A 17,407-nucleotide genomic window follows, 5' to 3' on the forward strand; every position below is an offset into this window, starting at 1 on the left:
GGGAGAGTATTTGGCCAGTAATTTCGCATTGTTGTCCAGACTTTCCATCACATCCCCTTCTGTCTCATCTGAAAAACCTCTACGATAAAAGCATGATTCAGACGCGCAAGATTTTCGAGTTTGTTTCCATGTTCACGTTAGCAACTGGTGTACACCACTCTTCAAAAATAACGTCCCCTCTGCGGACAGGGTGTTATTTTTAAGATAATGTCATATATTTCAGTCGCGGGTGTAACGTAGTGCAAATTGATATAAGAAACTATTTTTTATGTCAAACGTACATATAGCATATGATGGCAACAATGAATGTATTGATGTAAATAAAAGATGTCTTCGTTTATAGCGGCTATGTTTCCGATTCTGGCTACATGTAACATAGTAACTCAATTTGATCACGGATATGCTTTCACAGGCTGTTATTTTGATTTGGTCTCATTTAACTCTGTGAAAACAACCGCTACTTGCATTATTGATGTGAGAAACGCATATCAAGTTTCCTTGTCAGATTAGCTACATCAATTAACTTTGGTTCACTCTGAAATGGCATTTCTCAGTTAAGTGTCGTGTCTGACGCGCGGCACTTGATACGCTGAAATCATAATTCCAGATTTGTTTCCGTAGTAAACAATTTTGAAAAATCAAACAAAATGTCGAAGTCAACATGCAGAACCGCCATGAGCAAAACAATATGTAATTCATATATAAGAAAGTGTGTATGTTTGTTTGTTTGTTGTTTAACGCCGCACTCAGCAATATTCCAGCTATATGACGGCGGTCTGTAAATAAACGAGTCTGGACCAGACAACCCAGTGATTGACATCATGAGCATCGATCCACGCAATTGGGACAGATGACATTTATCAACCAAGTCACCGAGCCTGACCACCCGATCCCGTTAGTCGCCTCTTACGACAAGCTGAAGACCTATTTTACCCCGGATCTTCACGGGTCAGAAAGTCAAAGTAACAGCATTTTTCAAAGATACACGTGCTATGATATACACGTTGGTCGCACGTTTAATGCAGCAAAATGCCACCGATTCTGATGAATTAAAATGAAATCGAGTACAAACACTGTTGCCTCATGAACCACATACAAACACTATGACAACTTTTCACCAGCAGGCATAAGATAGGAGAACGTAACGTCCTGAACAAAAGGGCAGGGCAAAAATAGTGTAAAATTATTCAGCCGGTATAACGCAGCACACGACTGTACAATGCTTAATTTTATTTCAGCACGGCACAGGTTACCCAATTTGATTTGATTGTATACCACCGATTGGGTCTTTATGGGGATACAATAGAAATGTGTCTGTGTCCTACCATATTATCTGAAGGACCTGGAGGTGGATGCTAGCTTGATGCCCAATCTGCCCCTATACAATCCATATTGATTACTAATGTTAGTGACATGGCGTGTGGTACTTGCACGGTGAAGGGGATTGTAGGGGTAATCGCTACCAACGTAAATCACAGCACGTAGAGCAACCTTGTATTTATCACTGCTATCTCGAGTGATGAAAGTAAGCATTAATTGCTGTTGATGACCAGAACTAGGAAAACTCCCTTCAAAGCCGTGGAAGACAACCGTAGAACTCAGCGGGTATTGTTCATATTGATTCTGATTGATCCGATGTCGAGACACATATAGCAGTGTTTTAATGTTGTAAATGGTCCATTTCAACCTGTTGTTGATGCTTTGAGTTCGTTGAGACTGGAAATGACAAAGGATATCGGCTCAAACGAATTTATTTCAATAAAGACGGAGTAATGGACATTCGTTCATTCGCTTTGGCACCATTTAGTCTGTATTATGTCGAATCTTTGTGATGAAGTATGAGGTTTTTTACAGCAGATTGTTTCAAATCGTTTTCGGAACAAAACTTTTTCATGCTGGGTTTATAGCACTTTAACTTTCTGTGTGCCCCACGATCAGTTCTCCAGTTCAAACTTGGCCTTGACGTTGTAATTAACCGACCGGTAGATTTTTGTTTTGAGGCAGAATATCTGTCCCAGCGTAAAGATATCCTCGTTTTTCACCAAAAGGAGGAGCCAAAGAATTTATTTTGGACCCACAAACCTTTCTTCAGGGCTGCAAGTGAACAGTTGAGAAAACATAATATTGTAATAATGTAACATTCTTTCATGACCTATAATAAAGTACCGGTGCCTACCGGTGCCTCAAAGTCATACATTGTTCATTTGAGTGAGTGAGTTGGGTTTAACGCCGCTTTTGACAGTATTTCAGTTATATCGCGGCGTATCAGCTTAATGTGGGAGGAATGCTCGAAGTGATGCAGGTCTCAGACGTTTACCACTTCGGTGAAACCCACGAGCACGGGTATGGTGCTGACAACCCTAGAAACATAATCGGGGCGAACCGGGATTCGAACCCACAATCATAGGTTTCTGTCTTGCCCAAGGGACGCAACTCTGCACAGCGAATCGCGGCGCCTTAGACGACTGGGCCACCCTTTGTTAATTTGAAAAAATAGAGATGTGTATTTCTTTCTTGACCATCACGCTTATTAAATGGCCAATCCCTAAATACGTTTTGTATTATTATGAAAGAGAAAGTAATTAGGTTACTCAGTATTTCAAATATATAAGTATTATGTGTATTTGTTTTAGTTTACAACAATTTTGATTTACAATGATTTTTGGGGGTAAGTCGATAATTTCGTGATATCACATAGAAAATCATTCAGAATAAGAATTGTTCAACATTAATTACTATATAACCTCCTTTGACTTTAATACACTTGGTCCAGCGATGCTCCAGCTTTGTAATCCCTGTCCAATAGATGTCGTCACCCTGGTCTCCCGAAAAAGGAGTCGACGACTGCAATCACCTCGTCGCTGCGCGTTACAAACACAGCCATGCATGTGTGATAGGAGTTTGGGGAAAGATAAACGTCAGAGGACGCTCGGTCGGGATAGTAACTTCATCCAAAGCCAAATCTGAACCTTGAAGATCCGGGTTAGAATAGGTCTTCAGCAACCCATTCTTGCCGTAGAAGGCGTCTACGCTTGTCGTAAGAGGCGACAAATTAACGGGATCGGGTGGTCAGGCTCGCTGACTTGGTTGATAAATGTCATCGTATCCCAATTGCGTGGATTGATGCTCATGATGTCAATCACTGGGTTGTCTGGTCCAGACTCGTTTATTTACAGACCGCCGTCATATAGCTGGAGTGCGGGGTTAAACAACAAACAAACAATATGATGGCGGTCTGTAAATAATCTGGACAAGACAATCCAGTGATTGATAACCATGAGCATCGATACACGAACTTTCGATCATAGCATCCTGACACCAAAGGGACGCAACTCTTCATAGCAAATTCCGTAGCATTAGACGACTAGGCCATCTCGCGCCCTTCGTGTACAGAACAAGTGAAGACACACACGACTTGTGTACTCAAATACAACTTTGGGAAACTATCATATATTAAGTACTCGTTAGTTTTGTTCTCCAACCACTTTTGCTGGTCGCAAGAGGCCAAAAATGGCTCGGATTGGTGACTTGGTTCATGGTACCCCGACGGCTTTGATCGTTGCTCATAATGTTAATCACTGGATTATTGGGTCTATATTCGATTATTTATAGACCGCCGTCATGCACATGGAATATTGCTAAATGCCGATTCCCGGGGACCTGTTCAAACCCGGAATCCCGACGGGGTCACTGTATTTAAAGCATTGCTTATGTCAGTATAGAAATATCAATTTGTTTACATGACCTATATGATACAAACGTGACCTGTCTACATGGATACCCCACTCAGACACATACTGACTCCGAGGCGACCAATCAGGGTGAGACATCTTTTGACATATTAAATCTTCCTCTCTTGTGGGCTACTAGAACAAGGAGGCGGTCGGCATTCGATACGAACTATCTGCATCCTGTGCGTCATTTCCCAAATCTCCAATTTCTTTGTAACGTTAACACGTCAATGATATCAACCAGCTAGCCATCAGCTCAGTCAGCCCAGTTTTATCAATTTTAACACGGACATGTACAATACGTTAAAACGGACATTTGACATATCGAAAATGTAATGCACACATTTTCCTGTAAGGTCTTTGCAATATGTCTTGTCTAGTACATGTCATGTTCTTGTTCAAAAGTAGCATTTTGACGCTAAGATATTGAAACTTGTTTCCCACATGTTACTCGCATCAGTCAACATCGGAGGCAGTGTCAGTGAACAGTGAACAAAAATTGCTACTCATACACTTACAGCACATATACACAACACGGGAGGAAATGGATTGTCAGGTCCATCCCTTGAATGTCTGGTCGTACGTAAGCACTGTGGTATTATATTGCTGTGCGGCGTCAGGCAGCAAACACTTACTTTTTACGTGATTGGCGGATGCAAACGGTAGGGCAGGACAAACGTAGCCTTCTCGCGAACACCTGGTGTCATGACAGATTTTCAGTGATCTATTCATATAATGTTCGTCGCTATTTTGCCTTTCACTCGCAATGGAATTTGTTTAAATGGATATCGAGAAAAGCTTTGCTCTGGCGTTGACGTTTTATATTTGCTAAATGTTAGGCACTATGCTTGTCGTAAAAGGCGACTAACGGGATCGGGTGGTCAGGCTCGCTGACTTGATGCATGTCATCGATCCCAATTGCGTGGATCGATGCTCACGATGTCAATCACTGGGTTGTCTGGTCCAGACTCGATTATTTTACAGACCGCCGTCATATAGCTTGATCTGAATATTGCTGAGTGCGGCGTTAAACAACAAACCAACCAAACCAATGTTAGGCACTACTTTATGATATTTCTCTTCCATAAGTGAATCAATAACTTTTCATCAATGAATCCTTTGTCGAATGCCAATTCATTACTTCATGCATCAACATGATGAGAAATGAAACGATTGGGTTGGACAATTGAATTTGTCAACAAAATTGAACTTCAAATGAAACCAATGAAAGAACAACAGCAGATTTTTTTATCATATTAGTTCACCAATTTATGCCTCAGAATAGATACTTTGATTAAAATAAAGATACCCGTGTAATCATTGGCAAAACCAGTAATGAGTCTGTGAAGAGTTTGATGTGACGCTGCTTTGGTGTTATAGTTCTATCACGGAGTGTCAGGTTAATTAGAGTGAAGGAAAGATGACATGAGTCAAAAACGTTAACCGCAGGTATAGTGCTGACAGACCAAGATTTAGTATTTCTTTCATCAACCGAAGAAATCGAGCTGCATAATTCTATTAAAATTAAGACCCCTGAAGATCCGGGGTAGAATAGATCTTCAGCAACCCATGCTTGCCGTAAAAGGCGACTACGCTTATCGTAAGAGGCGACCAACGGTATCGGGTGGTCAGACTTGGTTGATGCATGTCATCTATCCCAATTGTGTTGATAGATGCTCGTGATGTCAATCACTGGATTGTCTGGTCCAGATTCGATTTTTTTACAGACCGCCGTCATAAAGCTGGAATATTGCTGATTACGGCGTAAACAACAAATAGACAATATACAAATTTAAAAAATACACGAGCAAACGTTTTCTTCCAAACAGTTGAATAATATTATCTTGCATTTTCGTATCTGAAGTCATTGGAGTCTCTGGGCAATTTCTCAGATTTTGTCATCACTTGCTTTCAGATATCAGATTAGCCTTCCAATAGCAGCCACTGAATGGAACGACTTGATAGTTCATGATCGACACAGTACATACCTTCAAAAAAGGGCAAAAACACAACATCCCTCAGCCAACTGATCACAGAGTATACAAATCTGTGAATTCTTATTATACCCCCGACAAAATGTCGGGGGTATATAGTTATACCAAGATTCCGTCCGTCCGTCCGTCCGTCCGTCCGAAAACTTTGTCCCCGCGATTTCTCTTAAACTATTCAGGGGATTCATCTCAAACTTAGAACATATAATCTGTGTCATATGGAGGGGTGCAGTCTAAAGAAAAAAAATGTTCTTATTAATTTCCATTTTTTTAATGAATTTTTCAGACCCTAACGTCCGTCCGAAAACTTTGTCCGCGCGATTTCTTTTAAACTATTCAGTGGATTCATCTCAAACTTAGTACATATAATCTGTGTCATATGGAGGGGTGTAGTCAAAAGAAAAAAAATGTTTTCATTAATTTTCCATTTTTTTAATGAATTTTTCAAACCCTAGCCCTAACCCTATCCTAGCTATTTAATTTGTAACTCCTGACACACTAGGCGGGTCGGGGGTATTAGTGAGCCACGCTCACTTTTGCACTTGTTTTTAAATGCATTTATGATCATCCGTTGTTCAGTTGTTGCTTAACGGCGCACTCAACAATATTGCAGGGAAATATTTTTGGGGATTCCGGGTTGGAACAACCTTTTGCTGGTCGTAAGCAGAGATAGGATGAATCGGTTGTTCGGGTTCAGTGATTTGGTTGATTGCGTGACATTGTACCGCGACGTCGTGGGTCATTGTTCATAATATCAATCACGGGCGCGGCGATAAACAACTCACAGGCAAACCAACAAACACGGGTGCGATGGAAGTAGATAATAGAAGATGTCATAGACATCAGATAAAGTGATGATGAATGCGCCTCAACGCGTTTCACGGCTTGATAAATTGGCTAACACGCCCCCCTCGCTGTAGTACATCACGCTAGGGTGTGAGATTCATTCTCAGATAGGACTTAAGCAATACCGCTACTGATCGCCTGGTCTGTGTACGGCCTTGGCGTCTGGTTAATCGCTTGTATTGGTGGATTGTTTAATGGCCATCATATCGCCATTAGCACGTGTGCGACATCGCCAGACGGGATCAGTTCATCATTTCCATAGGTCAAGGTCAAGGTTGAAATGGGTCAACTACTGTGCAGGTTATCGTTCGCGGTCTGCGTGTACACGTACGTACAAGAAATGCAAATGGAAATATGAAACGCAGGTTGACTGAACCGCAGCTTACCATCACTGTTTTTCAGGGACTCTATCAATGAATTTGACACTGTACTGATACTGGATTTATCGGTCTTTTGACGGTATTAATATTTTATTCTATAAAACTAATAATCTGGGAATAATATGGATAAAAATACAAGGATCTCCAGCTGAAAATGTTATTTTGACGCCACACGCAGCTATTTGACGTGATCAAGTCACATGACATCGGTCTCTAAATAATCGAGTCTGAACCAGATGAACCGGTTCTTGATATTGGAGCAGGCTGCAATGCAGTCGGGGTACGATGACAAACAATCAACCACGTCATCTAGCATGACCACTCGATCTGTTTACGTCTTACGTCAAGCTCATGTTGCTAGAGACTTATTCGAATACGGACTCCCCTCAGGGATAAATATGGCTGAACCATTCGACATATGGAAATCCCAAGGACTAATCTGTCCGAATTACACTTTCTAATGTTATGGATATGCCAGATAGGGTATAGGGAGCATGCTTAAATAGGTTGTTAGCGATTAAGTTAATGACATGTAAATGTTGCTCCAGTTTTTGGTATTAAAATATGTCGAAGCTGTGGCGTGGAAGGTCCTTCCAGCTTCCACCGAGCAATGTAATCAGTGACCTCCTTTATCAGAAACCAGCTCCGGAAAACCAGTTGACACGGAGGAACAGTGATCTATACTAGTCAACAGAAGTTAAGATTGTTTTCATATTACTTTGATTAATCTGCCATTCCATGACGGATATAGCAAAATGTAAAATGGTCCTGAATTGTTTTTAGTAGTATACCTGGCTTGGCAGATTAATTATGATTAATGACAGATTAACTATAGTAATATAAAAGGATCAGGTGGTCCTTATCGTCTTTTGAGTAGTATACATTTAAGATGCCAGAATTCGCTGTGTTCCATAGTCGTCTTGATCTGTTGATCTTTGGTTCGAGACCCATATTTCATCTTGATTTTTCTCTGGGTTTGTGAGCCTCGTACCCATACTTTCTTGAAAGGGATGAATTCCGAGATACCGATTGCGTCCATCGCGGCGTAAAAGAGAATTGACACTAGAGCGAGTGAGTGAGTGTGGAAGTATGGTTTTGCGCCTCTTTTAGCAATATTCCAGACATATCAAGACGGGGAAGTGTGTGTGTGTGTGTGTGCTAGTGTGTGCTAATGCCGAATTTATATAGTACTAGCCAGCTAGACCCGTGAAGATCCGGGATAGAATAGGTCTTCAGCAACCCATGCTTGCGACTATGCTTGTCGTAAGTGGCGACTAACGGAATTGGGTGGCCAGGCTCGCTGATCATGACTAGGTTGATGCATGTCATCGTATCCCAATTGGGTGGATCGATGCTTATGGTGTCAATCACTGGATTGTCAGGTCCGGACTCCATTATTTACAGACCGCCGTCATAGAGCTGGAATATTGGTAAGTGCGACGTTAAACAAGAAACCCCGGACCTTCTGTCTGCTCTCCGGGCGGACGCTGTACCACTAGACCACGGAGGCGGTCTTTAATGCAGCATTCCGTCTTTAAACCTTCAACTTGTTTAATGTTCCACTTGAATAATAATGATGGATTCCAAGGTAATGTAGGCCCAAGGTACCGATTGATAAAATGAGGATCCTGTGGTTACCGCCTTACTGTGTCATCGTAACCGACGGAGTGGATCGTTGCCCCTGCTGTCAATGACTGGTTTACCTGGCCAAGAATTGATTATTTCTGACCAGTTCACTTACAAGTACTATAGTATAAATTTCGCTGAAACTCAACTATAAGGCCACTTATAAAGTATATATTTATATAATCCAACGAAACATTTGTCCGTGTTGTGGCATCGACAATGGCTATAAAAGTGTTCTTCTGCCTTGATCGTGTGAAGAAATCGCACAAAACAAAATCGATAGCACGTTGAGATTCACCACACAAGTCTTTGAAGTGTAACCAGCATATTTCTTTCACCAAACGTGTGTGACACTATATTATTAAGAAGTACATGGAAGAATATATACTTTTAAATGACATATGGAAAGATCTGGTGTCTGTGTCCATACAAAATCTGTGGACGAAATGAAACGATTGAGCTGGCAAGCATACAACGAAGCGTCTCATAAATGATCATGGCCGGGGATAGAAACCTTCTGTACATTGCTGGCTAGATTGTCTGGTTGTTTACAGGCCGCCGTCGCATGGCAAAAGTATTTCTGTGCGGCATCAGGCAACAAACAAACGGTTACCTTTTTTGTGCAAATTGTGAGTGGTGGTGCGCACTGGTAGTGCCGGACATGCTCACCCTGTTCGCGAATACCTGCAGTGGCGTGATTATCAGTTATCATTCAATTGAGCCAGGTAATTCTTTGGCGTTGACTTTTCATACTTTAGTTCATGTTTGCTGTTTAATTATGAAAATGTTTTCAGAATTTACAGATTATTTTGTAGTTTCCTAAGATACGTTTTCTTTTGGATTCCAGTGACCATTTCATCCAGTCTCATTTACACCACTTCACTTGCAGTCATTAATGACGATGCAGTACGCCCGTAACGTTGAACATACAAGGATAATCCACAAGACGTGACATGAAACTAATATTAATTATGTCGTGTCCTAACAACAATGACACATGAGTAAACATAGCACTCGTACATGTGGTGTGCATAACATGTCATCTGCATTTTTGTTTGTTTGTGACAACTCAACAGTTCATGTTTCACACAAAACATCCGTGTTCTTCAGTTTCTTGAAAAAAGTATACGCACATGGGAACATGCAATATACCAGGAACTCCAGCATTTGGTGTGTACATATTACAACTAACAATCACAAAGTACACTCGAGCATGATCTTTCTGCGAAGATTTCAAATTAGGACGTCATTCGACTTTTGTTCAAAAGTTGTAACTGCATCCAATGCCTTAGTCAAGAAAACTTTCCGAACGTTTTATGGTAGACTTTCTGAGGACGTTTCCAAACTTGACGCATTTTGACTTTGACTATATATATGTTCCCGTGTTTTCACCAGTGACCAATTGCCTTGCCTTTGCATGTGTTTGTGACGAGTGCCAGCGGTGGCTGAGGATGCACTCACCTTTTCGCGAACAGCTGGCACCACCCCCATTTAATAGTGACTCACAGACACATGCTTATGATACAGTCAGCAATTTACAATGAACAAGGTTTCTTATGTTTTTATATGGTTAGGGTTTTAAATGTCTTTTTCGCGTATTATTATTATGTACAGATTAAAATAACAAATGCAGCAAAGAGGGTTTGGGTGATCCTGGCACAGCCAGGCTAGTTAGTCTCATCATCAGCTCAAGACCCTTGTAGAGGGGGCAAGGGCCCTGGGCTGATGATGAGCCTGACCAGACTGACTGTGCCGGGGTCTACCAAACCCTCTTTGCTGCATTTTTAATTTAATCTGTGAATAATAATAATAATAACCTTTTTCGCTAGCTGTGTTTGTTATACTAATTGCATTCCATTTATCTCCCCGTATCAACATGTAGACCACGACAAGAGGGATTACATCTTTAGTTAAAAGAAACAGCATGGCATTGATAACAGTATCCATTATTAACGAGATATGCTTCTATTTTTCAGGTATTCTTGGAAGTTTCAATGAAGAACTGTCACTGACTACCAACTCTAACAATGAATGCCTGTCACCACATGGTCACAAAATAATCAGTTGTGGCTCTGTGATCGAAAAGATAATCCCAACACCCTTCGTTTTGCTTTCGGCAAAATCATCAACTTTATGTAAAGAATGGTTTCAAAGGATGCGATTAATTTGTCTGTCATTCATGAGATGCAGGTTAGTGAATTAGATCGGTTGCCTGTTTTTATTCAATTAATTAACATGCTACATTAAGCCCTTAAATATCTTTATTGAGCAATTGGATATGACTACATACATTTGCTGAGTCGACCAAGTTTGGTTAGTATTTCTGATAAACAACTGATAATGCCATAAGTTCTGGTGAATCTAAATTATTTAGTACGTGTTTCGATTACAGATCCATTTTCCGAAAATCGTTGTTTCCCCAATGTTAATTGAAATGAGAAATGACAATACAAGAGATTGATGTCCAAAAAAACTTAGCCTCGAGGAATGAATATATTATTGAAATGATGGTTTACCCTTGGGCAGTAGTGTAACATGTTGACAACACCTGACAAGCTAAACACAAAACTATATTTAAGTATTTGTATTAAAAGAAAACGACTTGGAAGAACATGTGCCTGAAGCAGTGACTGAGAAGATTCTTTGAGTGGTTTGAAGTGAACGAAGTAATAACACATGAGATCTTGTGGACAAAATGGATAAAGTAAACATTTATTTTATATTTTTGAACGAAATGTATTAGTTTCTGATTTGGTTATCTAACTGGGAATATCACTATACCGTGCTCTTCTGTGTTTATACACATTTCTTGTGGTGACAACTGAGCGCTCCTAAAGGAATAATCCGTACAGCTAACTTGAGGTGTGGCTCCCTAGAAGTGAATATCATGGAATATATTATCAACAATACCACTTAGCAAGTGTCAATTCGTTGTGAAAGTGAAACGTTCAACATAATTCTGGCATCATCATCTTCATTGCCATCATCATCTTGACATCAACAATGGATCATAAAAGCAACAACACCAGCTTCCCGTACTATGACAACGGCAGTGATGCAAAGACTATGTTTAACGTGGCGATTTACATCAACCACTACTACCTTTGGGTAATTTTTGCTGTTGGATTTCCTGGGAATATCGCAAGTGTGATTACAATATTTAGAATGCAAAGGGTCACAACATCAACCTTTTACGTTGCAGTATTAGCTGTCACTGATAGCTGTGCCATCGTATTTAAACTCGCATACCACCAACTTACGTTACATGAAGTGACATTGGATTCTGTAGGGTGTAAAATGTTAAATTTCCTCGTGCTCAATTTAGCGACATGTGCAAATTGGATTCTTGTGTGCATCACTACTGAGCGCTTTGTTGCTGTTCGGAATCCACTGAAGGTTGGCATGTATTGGACGGTTCCCAGAGCAGTGATCAGTGTTGCAACTATCGGATGTGCGGTCGCTCTCTTTTACTGTCATATCTTGTGGACATACACGGGGTCCGGGGTGTTTTGCACAATACACCGTCAATATATCCACTTTTTTCGAAATGTGTGGTATTGGTTGGATGCTGTGGTGTACTCGATAGGACCGTGTATCATTCTGACAACGTTAAACTGTTTCATTATACATTCAGTGAAGCAGTCAACAATCTTACGGAACCAGTTATCGATGAAAAGAAAACAGAAGAAGACGAGTAATGGCACAATCAAACAAGATGCCCAAATTACCATGATGCTCATTTCCGTTTCTATTGTGTTTGTAATATTGACAGTTCCTAGGTGCATTTTTGTCATCATTAATCTGTACTGGGATGTTAAACTGGGAACAATGGAAGACGCTCAAAAGTACTTGATGGACCAGCTCACCTTCACTCTCTGTGATTCCACTCACGCAATCAACTTTTATTTGTACTTTATCACTGGAAGAAAGTTCAGGAATAACTTCCTGGATATGGTTCTTTGTCGGAAGCCTCGGAAGTTAACCAGGAATATGTCGCAGTCGGGAACCACAGTGACCTTGCAAACAAAGTATAAATCAAATAGCTTGGATGAAGGTCAAACGGAAGATGAAATTTAATGGAACATGTTTTCTTACTTCAATCTGTACATTTTGTTATTGTATATGAATGTTTAATGAAGGTTTAGAAACAATTTCATTATCAATTTCGCTGACTATATACCCTTAAAGTGTCAGTGTCTTTTGTATGGATTGATATTTTAAATTAAATATAACCATCTTGATATTTACATCTTCGTTATTGCCAATACTAATAGCATTTTATTCCCATTGGTATTTAAGAAAAGCGTGTGTACATCTGGTATATTTAGTAGCAATGAGACACTAACAATTTCCTTGGTTTCAATTTTATTTTTGTCGTTGAAATTGTATAGTGGTAAGTTGTTGGCGTACAGTAACTGGACTATGAAATTGGATTTATGAAAATGAACGTTTATGGGTGTCACGATCCACAATTTTGAGTGCGATGAGTACGAACGCAATATGAAGAGCAATCTCCCGATTTGGGCAACTTGCTGTAGCCCTGCAAATAATTCATTTGATTAACTTGAGGTTTTTGTGTTTTAGGTGTTCTCAGACAGTGGGGCGACTTTGAGGAATTTGATCATTGACTCCATTGTATAGGTTGGCAAAAGCATTATGTATCATTGACGCTCTCCAGATGTTCATTCGCCGCCGATTTCTCTATAAAACTATCCCAGCGATATAAATTATGAACGAGTGTACAATAACAGCATTCCTTCACATTCATGCCAACTTTTTAAGACACCCTCTTGAATGATATTTGTCCTGCTTTTTAATAAATATCCTGCATGTGGATTTAATCTGAAATAGCCTGAGAATGACATAAAAACAAAGATATATCAATTTCTGTATCATTAATTCCCGAGACAATGGTCTTACAAGTAAGACTGATGCTTACCATGTCATGTTGTGGAAAGACATTGATACTGTGTGTTGAATAGGGCACACAAGGAGTTTTAAAGGGAAATCCTGATACGTATACATCTTTCGGATATTGGCCTTTAAACTACCAGCTGAGGAAATCCATAACTGTACATCAATCACTTTGGAAGACATTGAGGAGTGACTATGTGATTTGCGAAGCAGGATGGTACAGTATGTGGTACAGAGGAGCGATGTATAACACACCTAACTGGCAACCTCACATTCGATCATACACTGAAATATGAAACCAGATACGAAGAAGTTAGGAATATTGTGAGGAAAACAATTTCGTTTTCTGTGCTTTGTAGGCAATCCCTAGCAATGAACAACTCCACAGACTACCCTGTTTATGAATACGACGATGATGTCACAGCTGTGTTAAACGCTGGCATCTACATCAACAACTACTACCTTTGGGCAATATTTGCTTTTGGGTTTCCTGGAAATGTTGCAAGCGTGATCACAATCATTCGGATGCAGAGGATCACAACATCCACATTTTATGTAGCAGTGTTAGCTGTTGTCGACAACTGTGCCATTGTCTTCAAGCTTCTGTATCACCAACTGACGCTTCATCAAGTGTGGCTTGATTCCATGGGGTGTAAAATTCTCAACTTTTTATCTTTATTTTTTACGACATTCGCAAACTGGATTCTTGTGTTTATTGCCACTGAGAGATTTGTGGCTGTGAGGAAACCTCTAAAGGTGGGAATGTACTGGACGATCCCACGAGCTGTGGTCAGTGTAGGTGGCCTTACGTGTGTTGTGACGATTATTTATTGCCACATATTTTGGACATTTACTGGAAATGGACCAGATTGTATGATATTTCTTCAATATCTACATTTCTATCGAGATGTGTGGTATTGGCTAAATGCCGCTGTATATTCACTGGCGCCTTGCTTTCTACTTATAACTCTGAATTTTTTTATAGTTCAATCAGTCAGAAAATCCACCATCGTCCGGAACCAACTTTCCATGAAGAACGGGACGAAATCGTGTAACTCTAGTCGATCCATGAGACAAGAAAAACAAATTACTGTGATGCTTGTATCAGTGGCCGTCGTGTTTATTATTTTAACGGTTCCAAGATGTATATATGCAATTGTCCACTTATATTGGAGTGTTCAACTCGGGACAATGGCTGATGCACAGAAATATCTGCTTGACCAGTTAACTTTCTTTCTATGTGACTCAAATCACGCAATCAACTTCTATTTGTATTTCACTACGGGGAAAAAATTTCGTCGTCACTTTTTGGACATTGTACTGTGTCGGAAACGGCGGATGACGGCCTTAAATGTGTCCCAGTCTGGTACAACAATGACCTTACACACCTATAAGCTAACCAATCTAGAAAATCGACATGTCAAGGAGTTGTAGTATGAGCTTTGAAGTATGAGCTCTTTCGACAAGCATAGTCGCCTTTTACGGCAAACAGGGGTTGCTGAAGACCTATTCTACCCCGGACATAAGGAAACAGAAACAGATTATCTACAGGCATGGCTTTAGAACTGTTAATAGTTAATTAAATACCATTTCAATTGCTTCCTTTACTTGTTCTCATCAGATGAGAGGACTCGGTACTTGCGACCTTCAGGAGAAAGAGACAGTGTTTTTGTACTCTACAACAGGTTAAGGTGGCATCGTTGACATTTGTCAAAATCAGATCAATGTATTTGCCAGATATGTGTACACTTTAATCGATGATGAAAATGTTATTGGAGAATTGTAAAGGTAGTGTTATATCATAAAAGATGTGTAAATGGAACCGTTACACAAAGGGAAGTTGTGCGTCGAATGATTATATATCATTTTCCAATTTGAATGTACTTATCTAACTGCACGTTGTTTGTGGAGGTGCATAATTTATTTATGCCTTCCATTACTGACATGATTAATCTGTCATTACTGATACATGTAAAATAATCTGTATAAGATTTCAGCCATGTATTTTGTACATTATTAAAATGGTTGTATAGTTTCAATGCTATTTTAGAGGCGTTTTAGTTTGCCTGAAGTTTGTTATGAATATTACTACAATCAATCGTTGACAAAATCAATATTGTACTTGTCATTCAAGACATCTCAGAAGTCTAACTTGTAATTATTTCAAATACATCATAGATTTCATGATTCATCAGTATTGTGAGCAGGTCATAGGAGAAATCAATGTTTAACTATGTTCATTTTCACAGGTCATTTTTAGCGGAAGCAGACATTTCTGTTGTGTAATCCACTTTTGTTCTTTCACAAACTAAAACGCCTCCTGATTTAGATTAGCAGTGGCCCGAGAGCAGCTATCGTATAGCACGTAACATTGGTGAAATAACGTTTGAAGAACGTTCATGGGGAGGTGGATTTTCATATTGTAGATGCATAGCACTTAAAATATAGCATGTATATTTTCCAGCCAGGGAACAGATTTCAATCAGGAGAACATCTATTTTTTTCTGATAGTGTGCCAGACATGTTTCAGCATATTACCAGAAGATGAACTTCAAGTTGACTTAGTTGACAGTACACAACATTTATCATTTATTATTCTATTTCTATTATGAGCAATCCTAGATGTAATAAGAACTGCTGTATACAGTTGCCATGTTGATCAGATTGTGTGTATTACCCTTTGTCTAGTCATTGCCTCTGATACAGACTGGAGCAATGTTCTGTAATGAAACTAACGGATTGGGAGGTGATAAGAGAAATAGTATCGTAATGAGTGTATTAACAGGTCAGTAGGTTTGTTGAGTACGTATGCATAACATGTAGATATATGTATGGGAGACGGTTTCTTTATTGCTTGCAGAGGTTTTGTTGAAGGTTATCAAATACCATCGAGAAAATAAACAATTACTGTATTGGTAGAATGTTAAATATCTTAAAACGTTTTTCTTTCAATCTTCGTGTATACGTAGTTAACTTCTATTGTTTTTTAATTACAGATAAACACAGATTATTTCATTTGATACTTTTTTATACATTAATGCTTTTACCCCATTCCAGTCATATTCGAATGTTCATTCGTCACCAACTGTAATTATCATCTGTTGTTAGTAGTCATTATTGATGGTAAAAACGTGACCATTTTGTACCCTTTTTTTTGCAGGATCAGCACTCATAATGCAGTTTGCATCGTGTGCTCATTAACGTCACATGCGAATAATTATTTAGTGAAACCATTCATTACGTCTAACTTTCGTCCATGGATCCAATAACGTTTCCTTCATCTAAGCCTGCAGGTGTGCTTATTTTAGTGTAGGTTTGAACTATCAGTAACTTTCAACCGAAGGAAGTCTTAATGTATTTATCGGTATTGTCACAAGTAGAGAAACAAATTTATAGACATCACTGACCATAATGAACCAGCTTGAAATAACATGTGGAATTTTATAAACTATGGATCATGAGTTGTTCAATTTTACAAATTCGTTCTTACGTTATATTACTCAGTGAAGTTCATGGATTATTTTGATTATGGTACGTGTCAGCTGTCGTATTGCAGTATTGCAGTAGTAGGTACTTGTATGTATTGTAAATAAACTTGCGAGTGGTGCTCTACGGAAAATTGTTAATATTTCAGCTGTCGCTGCTCTTTGTTGTATATATTTGTCGCTGTGTGAATATTACACCCTGTGTCACATCTCTCTGATTTCCCAGTGGGGCCTTAGAAATTAAAATGACTATTTCATTGTGTGTTTTATTGTGTTTTCTAAGAACATACAGTGTATGTCCAGATGAATACTTGCAATAAAAGCCTCAACAGAAATCTCTGCTAATTATAAAAGGAAAGGCCATTTTACGATTCCGACTATATCATGCGAATTTGTTGAATTTGACTCACTATCAAATAGTGATGATACCAGAT

General features: G+C 39.4%; 1 protein-coding gene across 2 annotated transcripts in view; it reads left to right on the top strand.

Annotated features, from left to right (window-relative positions):
* Nucleotides 1-17,040, top strand: part of LOC139465032 (probable G-protein coupled receptor 139) — a 59,468-nt gene extending 42,428 nt beyond the window's left edge. The window contains exons 2-3 of one of the 2 annotated variants that reach the window (XM_071246707.1): nucleotides 10,551-10,764; nucleotides 13,159-17,040. In XM_071246707.1, coding sequence (XP_071102808.1) covers nucleotides 13,861-14,922 — 1,062 coding nt within the window. In that variant the 5' untranslated portion in view covers nucleotides 10,551-10,764; nucleotides 13,159-13,860 and the 3' untranslated portion in view covers nucleotides 14,923-17,040. Of the gene's footprint in view, nucleotides 1-10,550 lie in introns of both variants that reach the window. The other variant, XM_071246706.1, reaches the window with a different exon arrangement.
* The last annotated feature ends 367 nt before the right edge of the window (nucleotides 17,041-17,407 follow it).

This window comes from Haliotis cracherodii, unplaced genomic scaffold (genome assembly GCF_022045235.1).
Source record: "Haliotis cracherodii isolate W230 unplaced genomic scaffold, xgHalCrac1.p SCAF_17, whole genome shotgun sequence".
In the NCBI taxonomy this organism is placed as follows: Eukaryota; Metazoa; Mollusca; class Gastropoda; order Lepetellida; family Haliotidae; genus Haliotis; species Haliotis cracherodii.